The 25069-nt window shown below is 36.6% G+C and overlaps 2 protein-coding genes across 2 annotated transcripts in view; one reads left to right on the top strand and one right to left on the bottom strand.

Moving 5' to 3' along the window:
- Su(var)3-3 (lysine-specific histone demethylase Su(var)3-3) overlaps positions 1 to 23995 on the bottom strand; it is a 786450-nt gene extending 762455 nt beyond the window's left edge. Inside the window, exon 1 of the mRNA XM_083123844.1 lies at positions 23822 to 23995. Within this exon, the coding sequence (XP_082979970.1) occupies positions 23822 to 23922 (101 nt within the window). The 5' untranslated portion in view covers positions 23923 to 23995. The remainder of the gene's footprint in view (positions 1 to 23821) is intronic.
- Positions 1002 to 10942, top strand: LOC145988941 (organic cation transporter protein). Its single transcript, XM_083124247.1, has 10 exons — positions 1002 to 1144; positions 1659 to 1893; positions 2624 to 2730; positions 3102 to 3256; positions 4695 to 4863; positions 5933 to 6077; positions 6760 to 6863; positions 8332 to 8546; positions 9344 to 9525; positions 10808 to 10942. The coding sequence occupies exons 1-10, from the start codon at positions 1002 to 1004 to the stop codon at positions 10940 to 10942; spliced, it is 1590 nt and encodes a 529-aa protein (XP_082980373.1).
- Positions 23996 to 25069: the final 1074 nt, after the last annotated feature.

Here is a 25069-nt window from a genome sequence, read left to right as displayed (position 1 = left end):
TTACTGTGTTACAGTTATCGTTATTTGAAAGTTACTGGTTACTGTTACTCGAAAAAAGTAACTGAGTTACAGTAACTCATTAAAAAAAATATCGGTGTTATGATTACCATCATTGCAAAAATTAACGGTCTTGCAATTAGCGTTGCTACAAAAGTAACGCTTATACAGTTACCACTACTCCAAATGTAACTGTGTTAGAGTTACCGTTACTCGAATAAGATTAGCACTATAGAAATGTTATTCCTTGTAGGATTCATTATAACATATAAATAAAAACTGAACACAAATTCGAGCAGACATGAACATGTAACACGACGAAAAAAATTATTGTCAATCCTAGCACATAATACGACCACCTACGGAAAATCATTTACCGTAACTGCCACTAAAGAATGGAATTCCCTCCCAACCTCCCTAACATCCATCAACAACCATAAGCTATTTAAAAAGAATCTCAAACAGTATCTACTGGCAAGGCAGCGAAATACTTAATCACGAGCAACTTTTCATTCATAAAAATACTCACTGTAACATTTGGCAACTGTGTGCATATAAATCTTATAATTTCATTATTTTATTTCACTTCATTATTATTATTATATTTTTCATTGTTCCAGATTACTGAATATATATGTATATGTACTAAAACAAAAGCAACAAACATTAGATACCTATGTTCAACAATTTATAGGTAAATCTGTTTTTCTTTTTCATTATCTATACATATACGCGTATATACCTATATATTTTATTGTTCTTATTTGTATTGATATGTAATCCTTTTCATGTTTTTATTTTTATTTTTTTCTCAGTGTATACTCTTTATTCCATTGTATTAATCTCCCAGACAAGGGTCTGTTGTAAGAACGGCCCTAGAGGCCGAAACACGAACGCTCCAATAAAGGCGATTTTGTTATTATTATTATTATAAATGAAACAATTGTAAATGGTTACCATATTATATTTATCTGATTTTCTTCAAGGTTCTGTAACTTCCTGCGATGGACTTTGACGACATATTAGAAGAGCTCGGGGAGTTCGGAAAATACCAGGCACTCAACTATTTCCTTCTGTGTCTTCCCGTGTTCTTCGGAGGGGCCAACAGTCTCACATACGTCTTCACCGCGGGAATACCAAAATACAGGTCAGTGGATGGAAGAGTCTCATATATAATCAAGTTTGTTTACTTCAGTTTTTTAAGTCCACTTTATGCACAGACTGGCTAATTGGATCTGGACCTACAGTTTAAAGTGATATCCGAGCCACTATGTGCCACCACCTGGTATCGAACCCGGGGCCTCTTGAATACAAGGCGACGACGTTACCACATCGGGGAAGAATGCAAATCAAAGCCTCCTCCCTCACTTCCCTCCTCTTATAACGCTACAGTAACCTTGCTCTTTCAGAGTTCAACGCGTGCTGACGAGAGCATTCTATCACAAATAGGGCGAGTTGCCCAGACCGATGTTGCCTTTCAGGATAACGTGTATGTTATAGGAATTTCAACGTAATTTTCAACGTGACCCCAACAATGACACTTTACTATTGCATGTGCGACGTTATTGAGTTCAAAGAATAGAGCCTGAAGGGTATGCTGCGACATATTTTCATAATATCGTAATAGTTTTAGCTTTATTGCAAATCTTCTTCTCTTTTAGATGCTTCGTGCCAGGGTGCGACAATGAAACAGCCCCACATTACTCAGGGGATTGGGTGCAGGAAGCCATTCCAGCGGATAAATCTTCTGGTGCTTACAACCCAAGTCTCTGTTCAATGTTCAAGGTGAACAGTCTCTTCACAAACGACTCTTGCCCTTTGGGACAATTCACATCAACGGAAACGACATGCGATAAATGGGTATTCGACGAAGGGGAATGGACCATCCTTGGAGAAGTAAGTTAAAAGGCAGGTTTGACCTCTCTTTGACCTTGACTTTTACATTAGGTGTCATCATTAAATCTAATAAATACATTACTCAAAAATGGAAATCGTACAATAGCAGAAACACTGAAAGGCAATGTTGAAGTTTTTTGTATCGAAAATTTAAATTTTGTCACCTAAATCAAATGATTACAAAGCAGGGGATGATTTAACAAGGGGGATATCGGGGATTATTACGAACTCGTATTTAACTGTTAGAAAGATTACACTTCCAAGCGACAAGTTACACACAAAACGTGTCGCTTGAGGATTTCACATCGAACGACCTGTAATGCCGCTACGGTGTGAAACATTGCTGTTGATTCGCTTGTTCGCGTGTCGATTCGGTCTGAAAGCTCCCTAACACAAATATTCCTAGTTTTTATATTATATTAAAGATATATTCTCGTTTATAGTTAAATAAGTAATGTATGCAATCGCCTTGCCTTGAAGTCAGCCATACTAAAAAAAATGGCAGTCAAAGGAAAGTTTTCACGATTAATTAAATGGTTTATTTTACTTCGCTTTTCTTCCACTTTTGGCTAATCACAGAGATGAGGATGAGTGATGATATGATAAAATTGATGATGAGACGGAGATCGGATAATAATTCTTGTGTAAACACATTTAACATTTTCTTCTTTTCCAGTGAGGTTTTCGTAAGTGTACTCTTATGTAATGCACTTTTTAATGTGCATTTCAGTGGAATCTCACATGTTTGGAGAACGAGTGGATGCTGTCTTTAGTTGGAACTGTACATTTTGCTGGAATCTTAATAGGCTCCATAGCAGCAGGTTTCCTTGCCGATAGGTAAGACATTCAACAGTAATTCACAATTTGCATATTCCTAGGATGCAAATGTTTAAATTGGAGACTACTTTGAAATTTGTTTCAGAAAATTCGTTTGAAAAAGTCACTTGCCACTTTGCATTTGATACAGCTTAGGTTTCAGGCATGATCCCTAGGGTTCAAACGCTGCTCTTAATTATTGCAAATGTACATAGCAATAGTACATATAATTGAAACATTAGAATAAATTAAATTTAATAGTCTTCCAAATCCTAATCATATAAAGTGGGGATTCTTAAAAAAAATCTTTGTAGATTTCACAAAGGCCTCATTGATATATTCAGCCTGTTCATGTTCTACTATTATAAGTACATATACCATTGTCCTATCAGGTTTGGAAGGAAGCAGGTATTAATTATCAGCGTTCTCGTGATGTCAGCCACAGGCATTGGCCAAGCAGTGTCTCCAACCTACATCTCCTTTATCGTTCTGGCTTTCCTCAACGCTGTAGGAACTGCTGGAGTATATCCAACGGCTTTCATCATTGGTAAGTCTACATATGGTATGCAATTTACATTAGCATTCAAGTTTAAGTTAAGTTGGGTTGTAATCTAACATGCTAATATGATACATCTTGATTCTATGTTAGGATTTGGTAATCGTTAAGTACTAATTTCCTCATACAGATACCTAATTCAAAGCAATCTGTGAAAATTATCGAAAAGCTAGTTACAATAATAAACCCGATTACTCTCTCTCTCTCTCTCTCTCTCTCTCTCTCTCTCTCTCTCTCTCTCTCTCTCTCTCTCTCTCTCTCTCTCTCACACACACACACACACAGACACACTCACACTTTCAATATACGAGGGTTGGTGATTAAGGCATGGCAACCCAGTAATAATTCGACAATCGAAGGATGTATTAAAAATGTGTTATTTACAACTGAAAGAGTGTCCATTATGGATATTTTGTTGGTAGGAATCATGAAAGAAAACCCAAGCAACCTTGTGACATACACATGTATTAATGTACAAGTTACAAAAACCTGTCTGACCCTGCGACATACACATGTGCACATGTTACAAAAACTTGTCTGATTATGAAAAAACCTTCGAAATTACCTCCTGCATTGTCCACAGCACGCTGACATCGATGTGGAAGAGTTCCTGCAGCCACATCTACGACGTGCCGTTAGGGAGAAGCGTCCAGATCTAATGCATAATGCAATCATACTCCACGATAATTCAAGGCCACATAAAGCAGCTTGTGTACGGGACCTACTGCGCAGCGTGCTGTGGACAATGCAGGAGATTATTTCGAAGGTTTGTCATAATCAAACAAGTTTCTGTAACATGAGCACATGATATGTCACAGGGTCAGACAGGTTTTTGTAACTTTTACATTAATACATGGGTATGTCACAGGGTTGTTTGGGTTTTCTTTCATGATTCCTACCAACAAAATATCCATAATGGATACTCTTTCCGTTGTATATAACAAATTTGTAATACATCCTTCGATTGTCGAATTAATACTGGGTTGCCATGAGTTACTCCCCAACCCTCGTATATACATACATATAGAAAAAGTGAATGGAGAGGTTGTTTCTCGTTCATCCATGGGACTTTCGAAGTATTTTTTTTTCCAATTGGTCTCTAATTTTAGAAATAATAATAATAATTTTATAAATATAATAATAAAAATAATATTTTTGACACAAGTTCGTTGAAATGGAAACGAAAATGAAACGCAGGGAAACTCATGTTAAACAGAAAAATATAAATATATGAAAAATAAGATTATTTATAGAATTGTCAACCTGACGAAAAAGAAAATTTACCTGATGATATTTAAGGCTATATTTTAACTACAGTAGCTGTTTTATTAGAGTAATAGTTTAATTTATATACATAACACCCGCACTGATATTCACTTGCACACCCGAAACGAAATGTGATTTTTTGGTTGTTTTGTTTTCTTTCCAGGCGTTGAACTTGTAGGTAGGAAGAAACGTGAAATGTCAGGGATCGTTCTCAACTACTTCTATGCCCTGGGAGAAGCTATGGTGGGAGTAGTTGCTCTTCTAGTCAAGGACTGGGTCACCCTGCAGCTCATCATTTCGATCCCGTCTGCTACCTTCGTGCTGTACTTCTGGTAAGCAACCGTTGCTGCATCGAAACTGGTTACTGTTGTTCTCAAGTGACCTGGGTACAGTGTTGTCGCTTTGTTGCTTCATCCACAGTCAAGAACCACGATTCGATCAGGCAACTTCTGCCTCCCTCCGCAGGCCGGAAGGGCAAAGGCATTACACTCTGTCCCCGGAAAGTATGGAGCAAGGGAACGAAAACAAGTCTCTGCGCAAGTAGTGATGCGAGACAGCAATGAACACGTGAGAAGAAACGGGATTGCGTGGAGGGGGAAAGCGACTGCAGTTACCAGCCTTCGCAGCAGCGTGTACTGCTTCGCTCCGTCTACTCACGTCCTCCCCTTCTCTGCCGCTATGCGCGGCCATGCTCCAAAGATTCCCGGGATAGAGTATACATGAGGTTACCCAATACTGTTGCGGCTCTTGAGCTTGGCAACGTAGTGGAAAGCAAAACAAAGGGTCTCCATGGTAATGAGCCTTCCTTGATTGGCTCCAGGCCCAACACAGCCTCTTTCTACCCGCCCTCAAAAGTGACAAATCCTCAGTGAGAACTCTGGCTTCTCGCCGCTCGGAGAATAGTCACTTTTCAGTGAGGTATGTGACCAAAGCTAGGAACACACCCCGATCGATACCTCGAGAAAATTGCCATCTCATTCGATTCGACACGAGAAATAAACAAAAATCAGATAAACAAAATAATGACAGTGACGGGCTGTGATTCTCAAGTTTTAACAGTTCCAAATTTTAACAATTCTGGGTTTATTGTCTCAAGGAGGTGTTCTCTCAACACTTTTCTTCCGCTTGTAGTTTTGTAAAGCTTTTAATGTGTATTTGAAACTAGTTGCCCATTTCGATTTATGAATAAGTATACTCCAACATACCAGAAGACTCGTGGAGAAAGTTCTCCGAGAAACTACATTTCAGTGATAAAAACAATAATGGTGCAAAAAAATTGAAAAAAAAAACTAGATGAAATGTTGATAAAAACAATTATGTCCTAAAACTTCATACCTATGAGCATAAGATATAATGCAGTCAACTATTTTAAAACTGAAATATTATCTTAATTTTCTCCAGGATAATTCCAGAGTCCGCAAGGTGGTTGATCGCGAAGAACTTAAATACCAAAGCAGGTAAAATCATTGAGAAGGCTGCCAAAGTGAACGGAGTAATCCTATCAGAAGGTCTCTTGGCGAGTTTTAAGGAGGGACTACAGAAACAGGTACCGCAATTAATTTAGTAACTTAATAACATAGTAAGAATTGAGTTTGTGAAGCCTAGGGCCATGCCTGAAATTACTACTAAGCTGCACTAAATATAAAAATAAGTTATTTTTCCTCTGTATTTCTTAAACGGACTTACAATTCTAAAAGTGATGGAATCTTAATTGACTAATAAAAGTGGGGGTTCGGAAGAATGGTGATAAAATTAAAATGATAAAAGGACAAACACGAACGCATATAGACAGGAAAAATCACAAGTCCCATAGATGCAGATGCCAGAGCCTCGTTATCCTATAAGATGTAGAACAATGTATACTGCGTTCAGTTTTTATTTTAAGCCCACTTATGCACAGATAGGCTAATCGGGACTGGACCTACAGTTTAAAGTAGGATCCGAACCACTATATACCTCCACCGGTTGGGTATAGGCATAGAACTACTACGTGGAAGTGAGGTAAATATTTGGATGTCTTGAAAAAGGGCCAGCCTTTACACCCCGTTTAAAAGTACAGTAAAAAATATGATTATTGAAGCGAAGTCGAGAGGATCTTAAAGAATATTTCAGTCTTTGTTTTTATCCAGAGAGAAGCAGAGAAGTAAGAACTAACGTTGGTGCAGAGATTGTGTACATTTTATGTAAAGTACCTCCTATTGAATGCTGAATATGTTCCATTTTTACAGGATACTATAGAAGAGGATAACAATAAAACTATTTCGGAATGTTTGAAAGAAATTATGAAATCCAAAAAACTTCGAACAAGATCGCTCCTCTCTTTCGTTATGTGGTAAGTACTTATACAAGTTTTACAGTTGTAAAACCTTCCCTCTTTCCATTGACAAATTTTGTTAAATGTACACATGTGTATGCACGAAAAATATTTATTAAAGGTAACTAGAGTAACATTTATTACATGATATTGTTTAAAATATTTTCATTTCTGATTTTGTCACTTAATGTCTACCTTGAAAAGTGAGCATGTACACTTGTGGGTTGTAATTATCCCGTAGAAGGACAATAGTATTGTTGCAACCCAGAAGTGTCTGTGACTGTACAAGAACTTTCTTGTCTTTCAAGGCAAATCTGTCATTAACTGTTTAGCAATTATTGCTTTATTTCAATACATAAAAACAAAATTCGTAACCATTTAAATCATTACAAATATATATTTTCTTGAATAAATTATTTACAATTCTTAAACATATGTCAGTTTAAAATACAATGCTACCATCAGAGAGAATAAGTTAGTTAACACCACCACTGTAATACTGTAATAAATTGTTTAAGAAAATCTAGGGATCGATTTCCTTTGGGTAGCCAAAATGTTGATATAAGGAGTTACTTGAAAATAAATTAACTTTTCCGATAGCTAAGTGGCTTACTCGGTTGCACGTATGCTTCGGGAGTGTCCGAACGAAATATCTCGAATGTAATAAAGTTTATAATTAATAGGTTACTAAGCTTAGCATGTAAATTTATAATATTAGTAAAATAGATCAATTAATAATAATTGTTATTATAAGATGAACAGTTTAAAATATGATAGTGTTTATAAGATAAAGATATAAGAACTTGAATTCGTTATCTAGCTTATGTCTAGTTAAAATCACTAAAATTTCTATTAAAACATCTGTCCTACCAAAGAAATTAATGTAAAAGAAAATAATGGATTACTTATTCAATACCGAACTTACGTTCGTGTAAGTTCAACGGAAATAAGTCAATTTCATTTTACACAAGCCGGCCCCCGTGGCGGAGTGGGTAGCACATCGCGCTACGACGCCAGGGGTCCCGGGTTCGAGTCCCGCCCTGGGCATGGATGTTTATAAGTGTCCATTCGTCATGTCATCACTCATCCTCATCTTTGCAAATTTGCGAAAAGTGGCACAAAAAGCGAAGTAAAATAAATCAATCAATCATTTTACACAACAGTAAAAAAGAGTTTGCTCGTTCAATTGGGAGTCTTTTGGAGGGGGAGGGGGACTAACCCCTGCTAGGATACCTTGAAATTTAAAGAGTCCTGGGATCAAATCTGAATAGAGGCACTTCCGAGCGCTTCGAATCGCTCTAAGTGCCTACATGGGTGTACTTACATTTATTGACAACATCGAAGGTAAAATTCATTAGGCTATGAGAATACTTCAACTAAAACACATACAAATTGCATTTTCCTGTTATACTAAAATGGCAATTATATTATGTACAATTTGTATATGCAGTATACACTATATTAAATTGCCATTATTTATTTTTAGGGCTGCCACCGCATGTGTGTATTACGGGCTCTCTCTGAACTCCACAAGTCTTGGCGGGAACAAGTATGTGAACTTTATTCTCGTGTGTCTCGTTGAGATTCCTGGATACACGTTGGCGTGGTTTGCGATCAACAAAGTAGGGCGTCGCTTGTCGCTGATTGGATCGTTATTCTTATGCAGCGCAACTTGCGTAGCTGTCGTATTTGTACCCAAAGGTAAGCTTTTAACATACGAAATCCTGGGTAAAATACAGATAGTTCTGATTGTCCCTTTCCGTAATATGTGAAAATTTAACTCCATAATTGGTAACAAAAACATGCAATCAAAATATGAAAAGAAAAAAAATGAAAACAAAAGGGCGTTAGTGCTTGACTCACGATCTTGCCGTCGAAGAAGTTTGATTAAATTTGATTTTCTTTTTTTGGCGTTGCTTTTCTGTCACTTTTGGCTAATCGCGAAGGTGAGGATGAGTGATGACATGATGAAACTTACAAGGAACACCCATGGTCAAGCCGGGATTCGAACCCGAGACCCGAGAATCGGAGCGGGTGTTCCTTTCCGAGCGACGCTTCATAAATTTGTACATTAATTCTCAACGCGACAATTAAACAAAAGACAAAGAAAAGCGAAGTACAATAAGAAAAAACATCACTATTGGGGCTGTTTCCTGTCAGCTCCCGTACGAAGTGCATGAATACTAGTAGATTTGGGGGGTGGGGTAATGGTTTGATTTGATTTTTGTTATTTAGCGTCGCCTTTCTGCCCCCCTTGGCTAATCACGGTGATGATGGGATGAAATTGATTAAGGGAGACTCACAAACAACACCCATTACTATGACAGGATTCGAACCCAGGACACCGGCGTCGTAGCTCGATGTGCTAACCATCAGCCATAGAGGGCCACTCATCAGCTAGACTACTGAGTCTCTCATAATTTGCTTACACATGAACAATGTGTATTTCTTGTTTGAAGCAAATCCACTTGTAATAACACACCACAATCATATTTCAGACACAGTATGGGCAATCATTCTTCTATTCCTACTTGGAAAACTTGGTATCACGGCTGCTTTTGGGACCTTGTACGTTTATACTGCAGAACTGTACCCAACGGTGATGAGGAGTGCAGGTGTCGGAACTAGTTCCATGATGGCTCGCATTGGCGCTATGGTCGCACCATTTGCTCCATTATTGGTGAGAAATGTTTTCTTCTTTGTATTTTTTAGTTACTCTTTATAATTGTTGTTTTTGTGCAAGAACAAGAATTATATATTTTAAATTTCCTGAAATGGCTGGTTAGATGTGAACAGGCACAGTGTTGAAAACCTGGAGACAAGGCTTTAAGTTCACTTCATCCTCAGTAAGTGGGATATAGTGGCCAACAGCCCCTTAGATGTCAGCTCTATGCAACACGCATAGCAATTGTGTTCCACGCTCTCCGTGGAACATCGTGAGAGTCAATGTTACAAACTACAAGAGAAGTTATCAGACGTGAAAGAAGTCGTGTCAGAGTAAATTGTGTGTATATACTCGTACATTAAACATAGTATTTTTTCGAATAAATATACGTATGTGTGTGTGCATTTAATATGTACGTAATTTAAGACATATACATGAGTGTTCATGTGCTCATGCGAACATTATCAGGTGACGCGCCTGAGAGGATTGTAATGGATGTAAGTCCAGACGACTCGTTAGTCTGCAACAATGTACAGGACGTATGTAGCCACTACGTGAAAGTGAGGTCGACATTTGGATCGCCTTACACGCCAGCAAAAAATCGAGGGTATTCACGTATTAAATTTTATTCAGTTTCGGTGACAAAATAAAATTGGTATAAGCCAATGGTACAGGAACGTTTTTGATTCAGAAGGTACAAAGTGTGTGCGTGTGTATTCCATTTTAGAAGAGGCCACACAATTTTCAAAGTAAAATTTGCACAAACTTGTGCTGTCGATCAAAAAAGAGATATATTCACAAGATGATTTTTAATTTTGATTTTAAATTTGTGGCTATTTTTAAGAGTTATAATACAAATCGGAACAAATAAAATGCTAGGCTTCATCCTTTTGCAAATTGTTTTTTACTTCCTTTCAAAGTTTTCCGAGAACACAGAACAAGTGAGGTAATTGGTTGTAAAATATGTTCAAGGTGTTTTGAAATTTTTTTAGATAGGGAAATAATGTGGACAAAAAGATACTTTTTGGCTTTTGTTACTCAAAACGAGGTTCTTTGAACGGTATATCATCTTGCGCCTGTCATATTATTTAAGGGAGTACAATTCGGTCCAAAGGATTCAGCACTCCCCAAAAATTGGGGGTGCAGTGTAGCTCTGTAGCCCCCTGCTTCCTGTGCCAGTAGTAGGAGGTTGTGTCTATTCGTGGAAGATTTTTTTTGTAATAGTTACAGTCTGTATAAGAAAAATATGAATTACTTGAAATTATATTTGTATTGATAAATTGTCTTTATTCAACAGGGACAATATGTGGAACCCCTGCCACTACTTGTTTTTGGTGCAGTTTCTGCCTTTGCAGGGTTGCTTGGGTTTCTACTACCAGAAACCGTAGGAACAAGGTTGCCAGACACTCTAGAAGCAGCGGAGAAACTCTGAAACCACAGACTGGTGGGAATCACCCTCTCCTACTAAAACTCGAAAGTATTGATGACAATATTTGGATGCCTGCTCGTCCACATTATAAAAATATGGTGAGGTATTTCAAGAACATTCCACAACAATATTAACTTTCTACTAAAAACTTCGAAATTAGAACAGTGCTATGGTTAACATCAGCACTGTAATATAAGTTTGCCAAGCCAAACACGTTCATCAACACCTACCTCGTCAAAACATTGCTTTGCGGACACAAGGAAGGCCTTCGTCACTGGCATGACCTTTTGTGAAACTGCAGTTCCAAAAGAGATGTTAGAAGTACGAATAGCGTCAGGTACGAGTTCACAACTATTTCTCGTATTTACAATCTTGAATCCTCCAAAATGAGGACAATATCAAAGTAACTCGCTTTGTACCACCATGAGCTCAAATTTTCCCAAGGTTTTGGAGGACTTCTTACGCAATCTTAAAAGTAGATTTATTCGTTTCTATAGCACGTTATCAATACGACACTGTTTCAGCACAGACAAGCTTGATTCTTGTGAAAATCAACAGCCCAGAAAATCTATCACTTCCTCAGTACTGGGTATTATGACACTGAACATTCAGCAAGTTTAGGTTACGTAAGGTTACATTGTATTACGTTCCGGCCGAACTTAAAGTTGCCGTGTTCTGAGGAGTTCGACTAATGGACGTTCTGGTAATTCGAGTATGGTGGTCACACTGCATCAGGAAATGTGTCAGTTTGCTGGTTGACTTTGATGTAGACTAGAGTAGCTTGAATCCAATATTACCGCCAAACATATTTCGACTGTGTTGTTTGTTGTACTGTTTTCTGTCGTGTACGCTAGTGTAAAAGTTAGGTCGAAACCGGATCCAATGTGACTATACCGTAGTCCAACATACGTCCCGCTCGGCGAAGACTTCTTACTGGTTGACGATCAACTACTCGCTTCTAGTAAAACCACAGCTTCAACTTTGGATGAACACGGATAAAGCTTGCTTAGAAATAGGTTATGTAATGTTTACGGAGAGTCTATGGTGGAAATATCATAAACTTAAATTGAGGAACTGAAGACGGGTTTAATTATACAAGTGTTCTGTACGTAAATATAAGAGAGTGAATTCATTAAGACGTAAGAAAATATTAAGCAAACTTGTTTTAGGAAGATAAAACTATGTTCAATTCTTGATAGCATGGAAGGCTCGGGGCCATCCGCAGAAAGTTTCCTGTACGTAATAATGTCAACAAATTTCGTAAAAGTGCGAGGAACATAATAATCAAAATAGAGAGCAAATGGAAATGCTTGAAATAGTAAGGAAAAAGGACACATCTACAAGCAAAGGCAGGGAAAATATGGATATTCAATCGGTTGCTAGGCAAAAGAAAAAAAAACAGAATACAAAAAGAAGTCGAACAAAAGTTACTGGACAGGATGACTCTATAAATGCTCCAAAAATTTTGAAATCAAATGCTGTAGAGCGGACAATGCAATCGAAAAACAATGTGAATAAAAATGACACTATTCTGGGCGCAAAGGCCCATATGTTGTACTGGTGGAAGGTGTGGAACACAATGTTGGTGGGTTTAGTGCCATTATGTTAGGCAGCCATTTAAGGGATGCAATAATTACATTGAATTATGTAAAGGCATCAGGTCCTAATCGAGAAAAGGTTTATTTCTTATCGTATAAATATGCGAACGACGTTTACCTAAACAAAGAATTTCATAAGAAATATAAAGTAAATGTCAAAATCCCCAAAAAATCTATTATTACAGAGAATAAGATTTTTACACCGGTTACCGTTACATTTAAGTATAGAAGAAATACGAGATGAAGCAGAAGCTGAAAGAAATATCCCAATAATCAAAATGGAAAGAATGAGAAAGAAATTGAATCAAAATAATGGGAAATGTACGTTCAAACCGACCAAATTGATCAGTGTCAGATTCCAATCACAAAGATTACCCTCACATGTGAAACTACTCAGTAACATATTTCAGGTTTAGCCTAAAACAAGGTCAATGATACAATTAGAATGTTATCGATTCTCTCATACTAAGGAAGTCTATAAATCCCAAGCGATATATTCGAGGTGTGGTGATTATGAACGTGATGATCTATGGACTGCTATTTCTAATATAATAAGTTATTTAGGAAATCATCTCGCAATTGAGAGGTCGTGCAGTAAGTGGAAAGGAGAAAGAGAAATACAGAAGGTGATAGCATGTGAGGGCTGTTCACATGAAGAAGCAAAGAGCAAAGTAAGTACTAGTAGTACGTTTACGTGAGAGAGAAAGAACAAATATTCTTATGCAAACATGCTACAAGATTTTCCTGTGCTAAAAACATCGAAGGAAGAGTTTGCCTTTGTACAGTGGGATCCATGAGTATTACCGTGCAAATTGTCCATGACTATTTTCATTAATTTTTCTCTTACATCCTGTCTGTTTTTAAGTGATGGATTTTTATGTATGCTCGTGCAGAAGTTGTCAACAGCTTGTTTTGAGTTTTCTTTTAATTCTTGAAGCTCTTATTGGGTCAAATAAAGTCCACGAACATGGTGATGGACAATTTGCACGGTAATACTCATGAATCCCACTGTACAGGCTTCAAGATCAAGAATTACAACGGGTAACAGATATGAAGTGCTGGCCTCTCTAAGAGAAGAGGAATCAGATATATCATGAAACTTATTATCCTGGAAACAATTACGCTGACCGAAAACTTGGAAAGATTTTTGAAGGTAAAGAAGTTCAGGCAAATTAAGTTGGGCAAAAATTGATGCAGCATGACGGGGCTAAGATACTGGAGGAACAAGAAAGATTAGATCATATTTTGTCAGATCCCCCCAAGGTTGTTCAAAGTTTGTGAAAACAACGGAAACAACAATGAAATTACAGATAAGCATGCCTCAATATGATTCTCAAAAACAAATCATGATTAGTTTATTACAAGTAATGGCTAAACTAACTTCCAATATATCTGTGGATGATAATCTCCATGGAATTAAAACTACTCTAGTGGATTGTGTGAATATAACGTCACAGTTATCGAAACTAATTGAAGAGCTTGAACCACATTAAGATGCTCAATATTAACTATAATATTCAGTAAGACATTACATGAAAAGTATGTCATTGTTTGTGCAAACGAATTTAAACTCGTTCATTTCAAGAAGACGGAACTCATTAAACTAGCATCATAATTTTATCGTATGTGTTTGTGAAGTCTGGGATGAAGGAAATAAAAAAAAATATCATGCAATACTTAATCAAAAGGGCGGAAAAGGAGTAGGTATATTTGTACATGAAAGTATAGCATTTCGACCCATATAATTCAATCCCAATTTTGTGATTATTCGAGAATATCAAGTGGAAGCAGTGGGAATAGTACAAGTTCAAATTCTGAATAAAATAATTACTGTTAACTCGATTTATATACCATCTTCTCATACATCGCAAGATATTACAGTTATGTAATTTTTTGTATTTGTGTAACTTTTGTATTTGTATAACTTTTTGTATTCATATTTATCTAATGTTTTGTGTAATAATTACTATGTGTTTGTATCATGTATTATATATTTATGTAAATTATATTGTATATAGCAAATTGTAATGCCTATTGTAATTGGAGCATTCGCTCTGTTATAGGCGATTGGTTAATAAATAAATAAATAAATAAATGTATTTAAGGTCTAGGATAGGGATGTGCCGATTACAGATGTATGAAAATCGGCCGAAATTGACACATCGGCATCTGTATCGGAATCGGCAAAAATCCGATATTTAAACCGGTACAGATTATACTAGAGTTTTTACCTTCTAATAAGTTTTATATTTTAGTTTTGTAAGATTTATTGAAAATTTGGATATGATTCGTCATTATTGTAGAGTTTCTGTAATAAAATTATTGCAAACTCATTCAGAGGATCAACCTAACTATAAATCGGAAATAAAACAGTACATTGCTGAACCAGGATCTGCTGTTGTATTGGAAATTCAAAAATGAATATTCAAACCTGAAGCAAGTCCTGAGAAACTACTTGGGCATACCTGCTGCATCAGTATTCAGTGATTGAGTGTTCAGTGTTGCTGAACAGATTTGAGATAAGAGAAGAAGTAGGTTACTTCCTGAAGTGCTTCCAAATCTCGTGTTTCTGAAGTTGAATCTGGCAGAACAGGAATTCATTTTGCATTTCAAAGAACTGCTTGTGTACTAATGTTTAATCTCTTGAGAATCCATGTTCTTCTTAAAGGTTCACATAACATTTTGTAGATGCAAATGTACATTCGCATCTCTTGAGAATATATATGTATATACATATGATATGCAATAGAAATGTACATAGCAAATTTATTTTTGTCATGCTGAAAATAACATCCCATTTCTGTATAATAATCTTATGTATCGGAATCGGTTAAATATCGGCATCGGTATCGGTTCCAAAAATTATCGGTGAGTACATCGGCATCGGTAAATTTTCAGCTTCGTCACATCCCTAATCTAGGATATATGCAGTACATTCAAGACTCCATTCATCATAACTGGCGCTGTGGGGTAGATAGGCAGCAGATAAGTTGGGTCGAACTATTGTTGAATAGATGGAGGTGGAGCAGTTAACTATAATAAACGATAGATCACCTCTCATATATGGGAGTAATCCTTCTTCTGTAAATTTAACTTTACTTTCAGAAAAGTATTGTGCAAATTTCACATGGGAGGCTGATATGGATCTGAGGACAAGCGATAATTTCCCATGTTATTTTTACCTGGTGTCTTGTCATGCAGGAAACGAAAGAATGTCATCTTTTCGTAAGTGGAAAGTGTCCAAAGTTCATTGGTATAATTACAGTAAACTTCTAAAAATGTATTTTCTCCGAGGAAGATGGATTACAACAGTGATAATATTACATATGAGGATTTTGTAAAAGTTATCTCGGTTGAGATGAACTTTAGTTGTCCCAGAAAGGTAAAAAAGTAGTCAACAACATTTCCCATAGATATATTGGTGGACGGAAGAGTGTGCTGAAGCAACATTTCTTAGAGTCGAGATATTAAAAAAAATTCTCGCGTGATCCAACACCAGAGAGAGCAGATATGGTTGGGAAATCGGGACTGGGCACAGTTTAAAGTGGAATACAAGCCACTACCGATTATCGAACTCAGGCCCCTCGATTACAAGGCAATGATGTTGTCACTACGCCATCTGGGAGACACCCTCCCACATACATACACTCAATGTATCGAAAAACAAGAATTCCTTCTGATTCCAGAGTAAAATATTTAGGTGTGATCTTGGATGCCAAATTAACTTGGAAGGATCAAATTAAAAATATACAAATCAGATCAGAAAAGTGCATAACTTGTTCAAAGCAATTGAAAATGCTCAGTGGTGGGGATGTCATCCTCGAGTTATGCTCTTATTTTACAATAATTATTTTAGGCCTATATACCGCAAAAAGTAATGAAATTTATCAAGCTTTAATATATATATATATATATATATATATATATATATCCAAAAATTAAATTCGACAAAGTTCTTAATATTGACTGACTCCCAAATTACACTGGGGAACAGTGAAATTGCGGCACAGTGTTTGAGAGCTAATTTAGGGCGATTTCATGCGGCTGAATAATGATATAATAATATATTTCCTGAATTGGCTCTAATTTATGAAATAAATGCAACTAAATCAAAATGGCGGAAACATAAGACATACATATAAATGAACTTCCAACAACAATTTAATATTTCTTTTTGTGATTACAATAATTATTATAAAAATAAATTTATAAAGGCCTATGATCACAATAATTAAGAAAATATGTACACAATGAAGTAACAAACTATGTGAAACATTTTCTATATGATTTCCTGCTGTATTGCTTTTTAGGACAATCCCTCTGTAAGCTCCAACAGTAGTCTGCCATCATGTGGCGATCCCACCGTCCCTGGTACCTTTCTTCCATTATCCTTATATCCTGATGGAACCTTCCTCCCTGTTCTTCACTAAAATCACCAAGGTTCTCAGGGAATCTGTCAATGAAGCTATGTAGAAAATGTATCTTCACACTCATATTAGCTCCCAATTTCTAAAAAAATTTCAACATATTCCCAACTATATCGCGGTAGTTTTCTGCTCTGTGATCCCCCAAAAGTTTTTTGACGATGGACACAAAGCTCAGCCAGGCCTCAGATTCGATGTAAGACATGTAAGTTGTAAAATTGGCATAATTTATAAGTGTACAAATTTGTGGTCCGTCAAAGATTCCTGCCTTCAATTTTTCTATACTTAGTCCTGGAAAAGTGTGGCATATATATTTGAAACAATCAACACTTGTATCTAAGGCCTTGACAAACTGTTTTATCAACCCAAGTTTAATATGCAGTGGCGGAAGGATGATTTTGTCCCTATCTATCAGCGGTTCATGAATGATATTAGCTTTTCCCACTGTAATATTTTCCCTTGGGGGCCAAACTTTTATCGTCCAATGCTTTTCTCTAGCATGACTATCCCACAAACATAGGAGATATATTGCCTAGCAATGCTTCATAAGTTGCCTAGCAACAATTTAAAAATATATTAATAAGTTTCTTAATGGGAATTTCAGACCATTATCAAATTTTGATATTACCGAGAAAAGCGTGGAGTAATTTTACCTCCTATATTTTCCATGGTGTGTTTACTTTTTAAACTGGAGTCAATTCAACTGAACCAATCATACAATTGGCAATCACAGCTGTTTTGTGTGCTGAAACTGTTACTAAACTTTATGCCACAAAATGAAATCTTTTTTTGTTCCCCAGTGTTATAGGCACTTAAATCCTCTTAACAAGAATTTTTATAAACTATTCCCTTATGTTATAAATTGTATTTATTTGGTACTAAGAAAAAAATGGAACAACCATCCAATTTACTTGGGTTAAAGTACATAGTACTTACTTTAAAGTACAGACAATTCCGATGTTGGAGAGTGTGCAAGGAGAACGGTGTACCTTCCAAACATTACAAGGTGCTCGTTATACTGTAGTGATCTTCTGCGTACAGTGAGAAGAAAAAAATGAATCATTGGTTTGATTGGTGTCAACATGAACTTGTAACAGTTGGTAAATCACACAGAATTGCTCAATTCAAGTCACACGGATCATCATGTCAGTGGTACAACAAATGTAACTGTATTAATTAACAAAATGAATTCAGGACATTTATGTACTAAACAACATTTATTAAGAATTTGAATAACAAACAATAAGAGATGTGAATGTGGCTGGAAAAATACAGACGTGCAAAAGTGCCCAAAATATAATATGGAAATGCCTTATGCAAAACTTTTTAATTTAAATGTTTCAATAAATTTGAATGGTTTAGTGGTCATTTCAGATGCTCAACTGGAATGCAGTTTAACATTCATAAGAAAACGTATATTTTTGTCTAAACAGTCCTAATATAACTTCTGTGAAAATCGCGGGAAAAGATTTAAGGTTATTTTAAATGTAAAACAACAATGTATCTTGTCGACAAAAAAATTAATAGATAAAAAGAGGCCTAAATGTTGTTAGAAATAAAATATTGAATGAATGAATTGGATGTTACATTGCTGTCTGTAACTTGCATTAGATTTCTTTGCCGATTTTTTCAAAGCTAAAATGTACAGTCTGATGTTCTTATTCTTCATTCAACTTACTACATAGAAACCTTTAATGCTGTCACTGTCAGTGGTGTCTGACTCTAGCCTCAACTGATATATAAATGCAAACAGAAATGACAGCCAATGAGAAGGGATATTTCACTTGTGAAAAGTTTTAATAGGAGTGGCGTACTTTGAACAAAATTCAAGTGATGTTACATTAGTGTAAGGGCAAGTGAAAAATAAACATTCATTTTGTATTGTGTAAGAGAGAATCTCTCTAATCAACAAGTCATTTTAAACACAAATGGTATGTAGTAGTTAGTCGTCTTAAGAATAGCGCTCATTAATTAGCGTAACATGTGGAAAACCAACGTTTAATTTAAAAAAAGGTAAAAAAAGGTAAAGTGTTCCCCTGTGCTTAGCACCACGCCATGAAGGCGTATAGGGGGTGTGGGGGTAACGCCCCACACTTTCTTGATCCGGTCGTGAGTAGGGGTGATGTGATCAACACCACGCCCCTGACCGCCTTTACCCCCCAGGGTTTCCCCCAGGTACCCATGTTATTCGACGCTGGGTGGGCGCCGAGGCCGCTTTCAACGTTAGAAAAGTTTAATAAATGCAAATATAATTAAATATAATTGAGAGTGAAACCAGCTTGGTATGCCTCGGTCGTTTTCTACCTCTCTAAGTAAATCGTAACGACGAGGATGACTGGTGAATCGATGACATAGGTAAAGGAACATACAAAATGAAACGTCAAGGGATTCGCACCCTGGACCACTGGATTCATAGCGCACTACGATAAGTTTTACCTTACGGAAACTAGCAATTGATTTCTGAAGCATCAGAACACTTGAAAAAAATATCTCAAAATGCACTCTGAAAAATCGATCTTTCTCCCTCTTGAATTATATGTTAAGGAAGAATGAGATTCTGACAGGGTGACGTTTTTCTTTTCTGTCTTCGAGAAACTTTAGCTGAGCGAACAGGTTCGCCAGTGTCTGTGACGTAGAGGATAGCGTAGCGCAACACTGGATAACATATTGCAGTTACATTTACATGGTATGCACCCTCATCTATCTCATCTTCTCATCCTTATCATTGCGATTAAGCTAAAGAATCATAAAATACCGTGCGTCCATTTCGATCTGCAGCCGAGAGATCGGGAGAAGCGTGGCGGGCGGCGCTGACGGAGAAGCCGACATTTGCGGCCTGTAATGCCCGCTTATTTTTATAGCCATATGCAGACATCTATATAAATATTGCAAAACGATCACTAACCTGTGTTATAACACGCAAAAGTTCTTCTGTAATTCATCCAAGTTCTGCTCTTATATACACAAATAAATACGCTATAGAAACGATGTTAAGAGCCACAGATAAAAAAGCATTTTAATCATGGTTTTGATCAGTAACGTCCTGCTTAAGTTTATATCCTTGAAAGAGTTTTGTGGCGATGGGAATCGTTTGGAGGTTTCGAATGTGCAACACTGTATCAGGATTACACTGCAGACGAAACCGATAAAAGTGAATGGTTTTCGTGAGCTTCCTCGCAATCCGAAATATCCGAGCTCGAGTTTTTTGTTCCTTCGCGACTAGATGAAGACAGAGTTGTAAATATAGTGGAGAGCAATGTAAACCAAGAGCGTGTTAATTTCGTACTGTGCGCAAGAGTGTTATTCTTGGTTACTTGCAGTTGTTTGTTTGTGTTATTGTAGTGTGTATGTGTGACGTGTCAGTGAGACGATTGGAATGCCAGCCGCAAGATTCACGTTAGAACAAAGATTTTTTATGTATGACACGTACCTACGTGAAAACAAACTCGTGTCGAGACGTGTGTAGGTAATTTGTACAGAAATTCCCATGCGTTTCAACTCCACACAGAGATACGGTTAGACATCTTGTCCTTAAATTACGAGAAACTGTATCGTTAAATTTTAAAACACCTAAGCAAAAACGACGGATTCTAACCGAAGCAAAACTCGATGATATTGGTGCAGCGTTAGAACGTTCTCCAAACATAACTCTACGCCGTGTTTCACAAGAGGTGGGCGTGTCAAAATCATCGGCACATACAGTCACTAAGCTACTAAAATTAAAACCATACTCTTATAACACAGGTTAGTGCTCGTTTTGCAATATTTATATAAATGTCTGCATATGTCCATAAAAATAAGCGGGCATTTCAGGCCGCAAATGTCGGCATCTCCGTCAGTGCCGCCCGCCACGCTTCTCCCGATCTCTCGGCTGCAGATTGAAATGGACGCACGGGTAGAAGTCGAATAAGAAATACGAAAATATACATATTTGTGCCATTACATTCAAACTTCTTAACAACTCAAAATATCAGTGCTTGTAATATACGGAGTAGATACTTGTGAGCGAGACAAACAACATAGGTGTATAACGGATAGTCAATGAGGCACTTTCTATAAGTTATACTAGCCAGTTCCGATTGCCTTTCTTTTAAATATAAAGTCGCGCTACTCCCCTTCCTTGGTACACCACTGGATATGGTAATGATTTTAACTTGTTAATATTTTGATTTCCTTTCTACTAGGAACTAATTTCAGGAACAACTATGTGAGTGCGTTTATATATATATTTTTCAAAATCCCACTTGCTTCCACGTGATGGAAATTACAATTATCTTAGTCATTGCCTATTCACTACCTCTCATTGATTCAATTGTAATTTATGAGATGTAATACCCTTTGAAAAAACAGCTGCTGGATTTTTAAGGTTTGTTTGTCAATTTAATGATCAGATAGGCTGACGGGTCTGGATCTAGTTCTTAAAGTGGGATTCGAGTCACTGTGCAATTCGCCACCACCGGGGATAGAACCCGGGACCCTATTGATTGCAAGGCGAAAGCGTTAGATCTATACTCCATCGGGAATGCACGATTTATAAGGTGAAGCATAAATCTCACAATTTAAAGACAGTATACTTGCACACAAAACGGAAAACATGAAACACTTATGACTTTAATTAATGAATCATGTTACTACTTAAAATTGAACGTGATGAAATCTAACATGAAATCTTACGTAGAGCTTTAAAGAAAAAAGTGACGTGGTAAGACATTTCAATAAATATACAAGAAATATATTATTGAATGATTTGCTTATTTCACTTGTTTTTTCTACCACTTTTGGCTAATTGCGAAGATGAGGATGGTGATGAGATGAAGTGGATGAAGGGACAGTTACAAAGCAAACATATATGGACGACACAACTCGGACCCCACAGAGGATTATACTGATGTATAATATATATGTGAAAGGTGTGGAAATAACCTATACGGCTGGATATTATGAGTATTTTAAAAAATATTTATCTCCTTAGAGTAGTTTTGCCAATAAAGTTTGGTTATTTAGCATTTCTGCACTTTCGTATGCTTCCTGTAGAGTGGGAAGTGGGCCCTTGGCCGACTGTACCCCTCCAGAATTATTTTTGAATTGACAGATTTAGATGTTTTATGTAATATAAAATGTGTTTCAGGGAGCTGGAAAACACAAATAACCTAGATATTTGACCCCAAAATACGGCCCACGTAAGTAAAAACTATCTAGGAGTATTTTCGCCATTTTTCTTTCTTTCTTTTTTTCTCGAAAAAACAGGTTGTATGCACATTAAAATAGCTTAAAAATACACGCAAATGATAACGACACCAAACTTAGCAAACCTTGAAACAGTCAAAAATTACTATCAGCGTCAAACCTTACACTTCTAACTTAACAACGTAAAATTATAAACAGCAATAAAACTAAAACTCCTAACGAGAGTTTCACTTCTATTTTGGTTTCTTAAGTTTTCAGATATTTAATAATATACATTTTAATGTAAAATTATCTATTTATTGTAAATTTATTGACATGTCACTAACATTTTTTTGTCGTTGGAGTGTCGTTTTGGGTGCTATATTTACTTGCGCGAAGCCTTCGGCCTGTGCTGCTTCAGCCTAAGTAAGTTTCACCATAACACATATTTGCGAGCTAAAAACAGAAAACGTACATAAACTTCATAATCCACGTAAATTTTCAACTTTTTAGCAGGGGTACCAACAGTCAAAGGTACCGCTAAACTAAAACCGATAGTATATAGAAGAAAACTAGTTACAGTCCAATCAAGAAATATACACACTTACCATTCTCAGCTACGTGGTTGCAAACTGAAATGCCAAGTGCTATATGAATGACGCACTACAAGCACAGCCACAGTCGAATTCCAGAACGCTTTCCTTGCACAGTTTTCAACAAAATTTTGTTGTCTACGAAATTCACCTGCACCTGCACGAATAACAGAACTACCCACCCAGCCAATTTCGTGCCACAGCAAAGTCAGGTCACTAACGCCAGGTCAAAAATGCCACTCATTAGAACAGATTCTCACCATAATCATTTTAAAATGTAAACTGTAACACAACGTAATCACATGTAACTTGCCTTCTTATTCTTTTGTAAGCAGTGACGAACAAAACCAATAACATTTAATGAACAACACTCCAAATAACAATGCAAAATGCATTTTCCCGCACATAGCACATGGAGTTAGAAATGACGTAATAACACAATAAATAGTACCACAGAAAACAACTCATTACTTCACTATAACACATCTCCGCGAACTAAAAGTAACAGGTAACATTCATAAATATAATCTTCATCAAGCATGCAAAATTTCCCACTTTCTAGGAGGAAGGGAGAAGGAGGTACGGAGGGTCAAGGATACCGAGAAAGAAAATAGCGACGAACAATATGCGTGGTAATATTTATACATTCCACTTTAGAAGTAAACTCTCCTAACACATCCATTTATTTCGAACATTTACAATTTCAAGTTTAAAGCACTTACTTCCAGCAAGTATGCCAAAATTTCTCAATTCTTCAACTACAAATTGTACGTCAAACGCTTTACTGTACAGAAGCCTCCCCGATGGCGTAGGGTTAGCGTCGTCGCCTTGTAATCAAGGGGTTCCGGGTTCGATACCCGGTGGAGGCACGTAGTGGTTCGGATCCCACTGTAAGCTGTAGGTCCAGTCCTTACTGTGCATAAAGTGGATTTAAAACACCAATTCAACTCAGCTTTCCTGCACCTTTCGTGCAACGTTTAAAATTCTTACTGCATACGGTAACAGCATTTAACACAGTAGCCTATAGGAACCCAACAATTTTATTGAATGCTTTTGCACCATGCATACACAAAAGTAACAAAAGAACATTCATAAACTTACCTCAATACTTCATTACGTCTCAAGAGCGAAATGCACATCCTGTGAAAAATGATAGTGCTGTCGCAACTGAGTGCTCTTATAATTTTATCCAAGTGACACATGAACACGAAAAGGTTTTTTTATCACATTTTTCATCATATTGACTACAGAGTTATAAACCCTGGCATTTGGATTTTCTGACGAGGGCTACCTACACAACATTGATTTACACATTCACCACACTCCTTGCTTCGACACTCGAAAGTTGTTCCGTTTATGAGAACTTTCAGTCGCAGTTAATTTACTGCTTATCGATTTATCAATGGCACAGTTTCAGTACCATAGAAGTTTCATCGAATGTCAAGGCCAGCTACAAAATTACAGTAAACACGGAACAAACAGAACACACACTACTGAATCAACTCGATCTCCGACTATGTACCCACCCCTACTAGCGAGCGACAGAAAAGCAATGTTGCCAAATTAAGTTGATCATTAAATTTCCATTCGCTTGACAAGCACAAAAGTAATATTTACTTTCTTTAGGTTGTGAAAAGATATATCTCGAAGTTAATTATTTGTTTGTAACTAGAACCTAGTTGATTATTTTATAGAAATCACAGGTTGGTTGGTCTTGTAAACACCAACTGAATGTAAAATATCGTTCAACATCAAGAAAACCAACCCCGGCCTATCTCCAAAGTGACACGTTTAGTTCATTGTACGCAATGACGCAATGACGTCAAAGTAATGTACCACTACATTTTGAAACGATGAAACGACCTCCTTTCACTTGTAATAACCTTGAAAAAAAAACCAACAATGAAGTTCACCATTTGTTTCATAGATTAACTGAATTATTTAAGAAACTCACGAGTTATAATATGTAAGCAGACAATTTTAGTTAAGAAAAAAACGGATTATAAATAATTAAATTTTACATTAAACAGCAGAAATGGCCAAAAAACAGCAACGTACATTCATTTAACAAATACTGTAATTATAAAATCTACAATTTAAAAATATACATAGTATATGTTCGTTCTTTGTAGAAAACAGAAAATACATACCTTACAGTATTTATTGATGCTTCTGACAATAAATAGGGTCGTGTAGCAGGAAGGAAACGTTCAATTAATAACTCAACTAATGCAAAAGCTTGTAGGCGAGTGCTATGAGGAAGTTGTAACTTCTATGTTTGTTTTCATCTTTCCTGTCATAAACACAATGAGTCACATTACAATGAAGAAAGGTTCTTTCCATTCGCTA

This window comes from Lepisma saccharinum, chromosome 6 (assembly GCF_977018435.1).
Source record: "Lepisma saccharinum chromosome 6, izLepSacc3.1, whole genome shotgun sequence".
NCBI lineage: Eukaryota > Metazoa > Arthropoda > Insecta > Zygentoma > Lepismatidae > Lepisma > Lepisma saccharinum.
The sequence above is the reverse complement of the archived record's forward strand: the minus strand, read 5'-3'. Positions and strand labels throughout refer to the sequence as shown.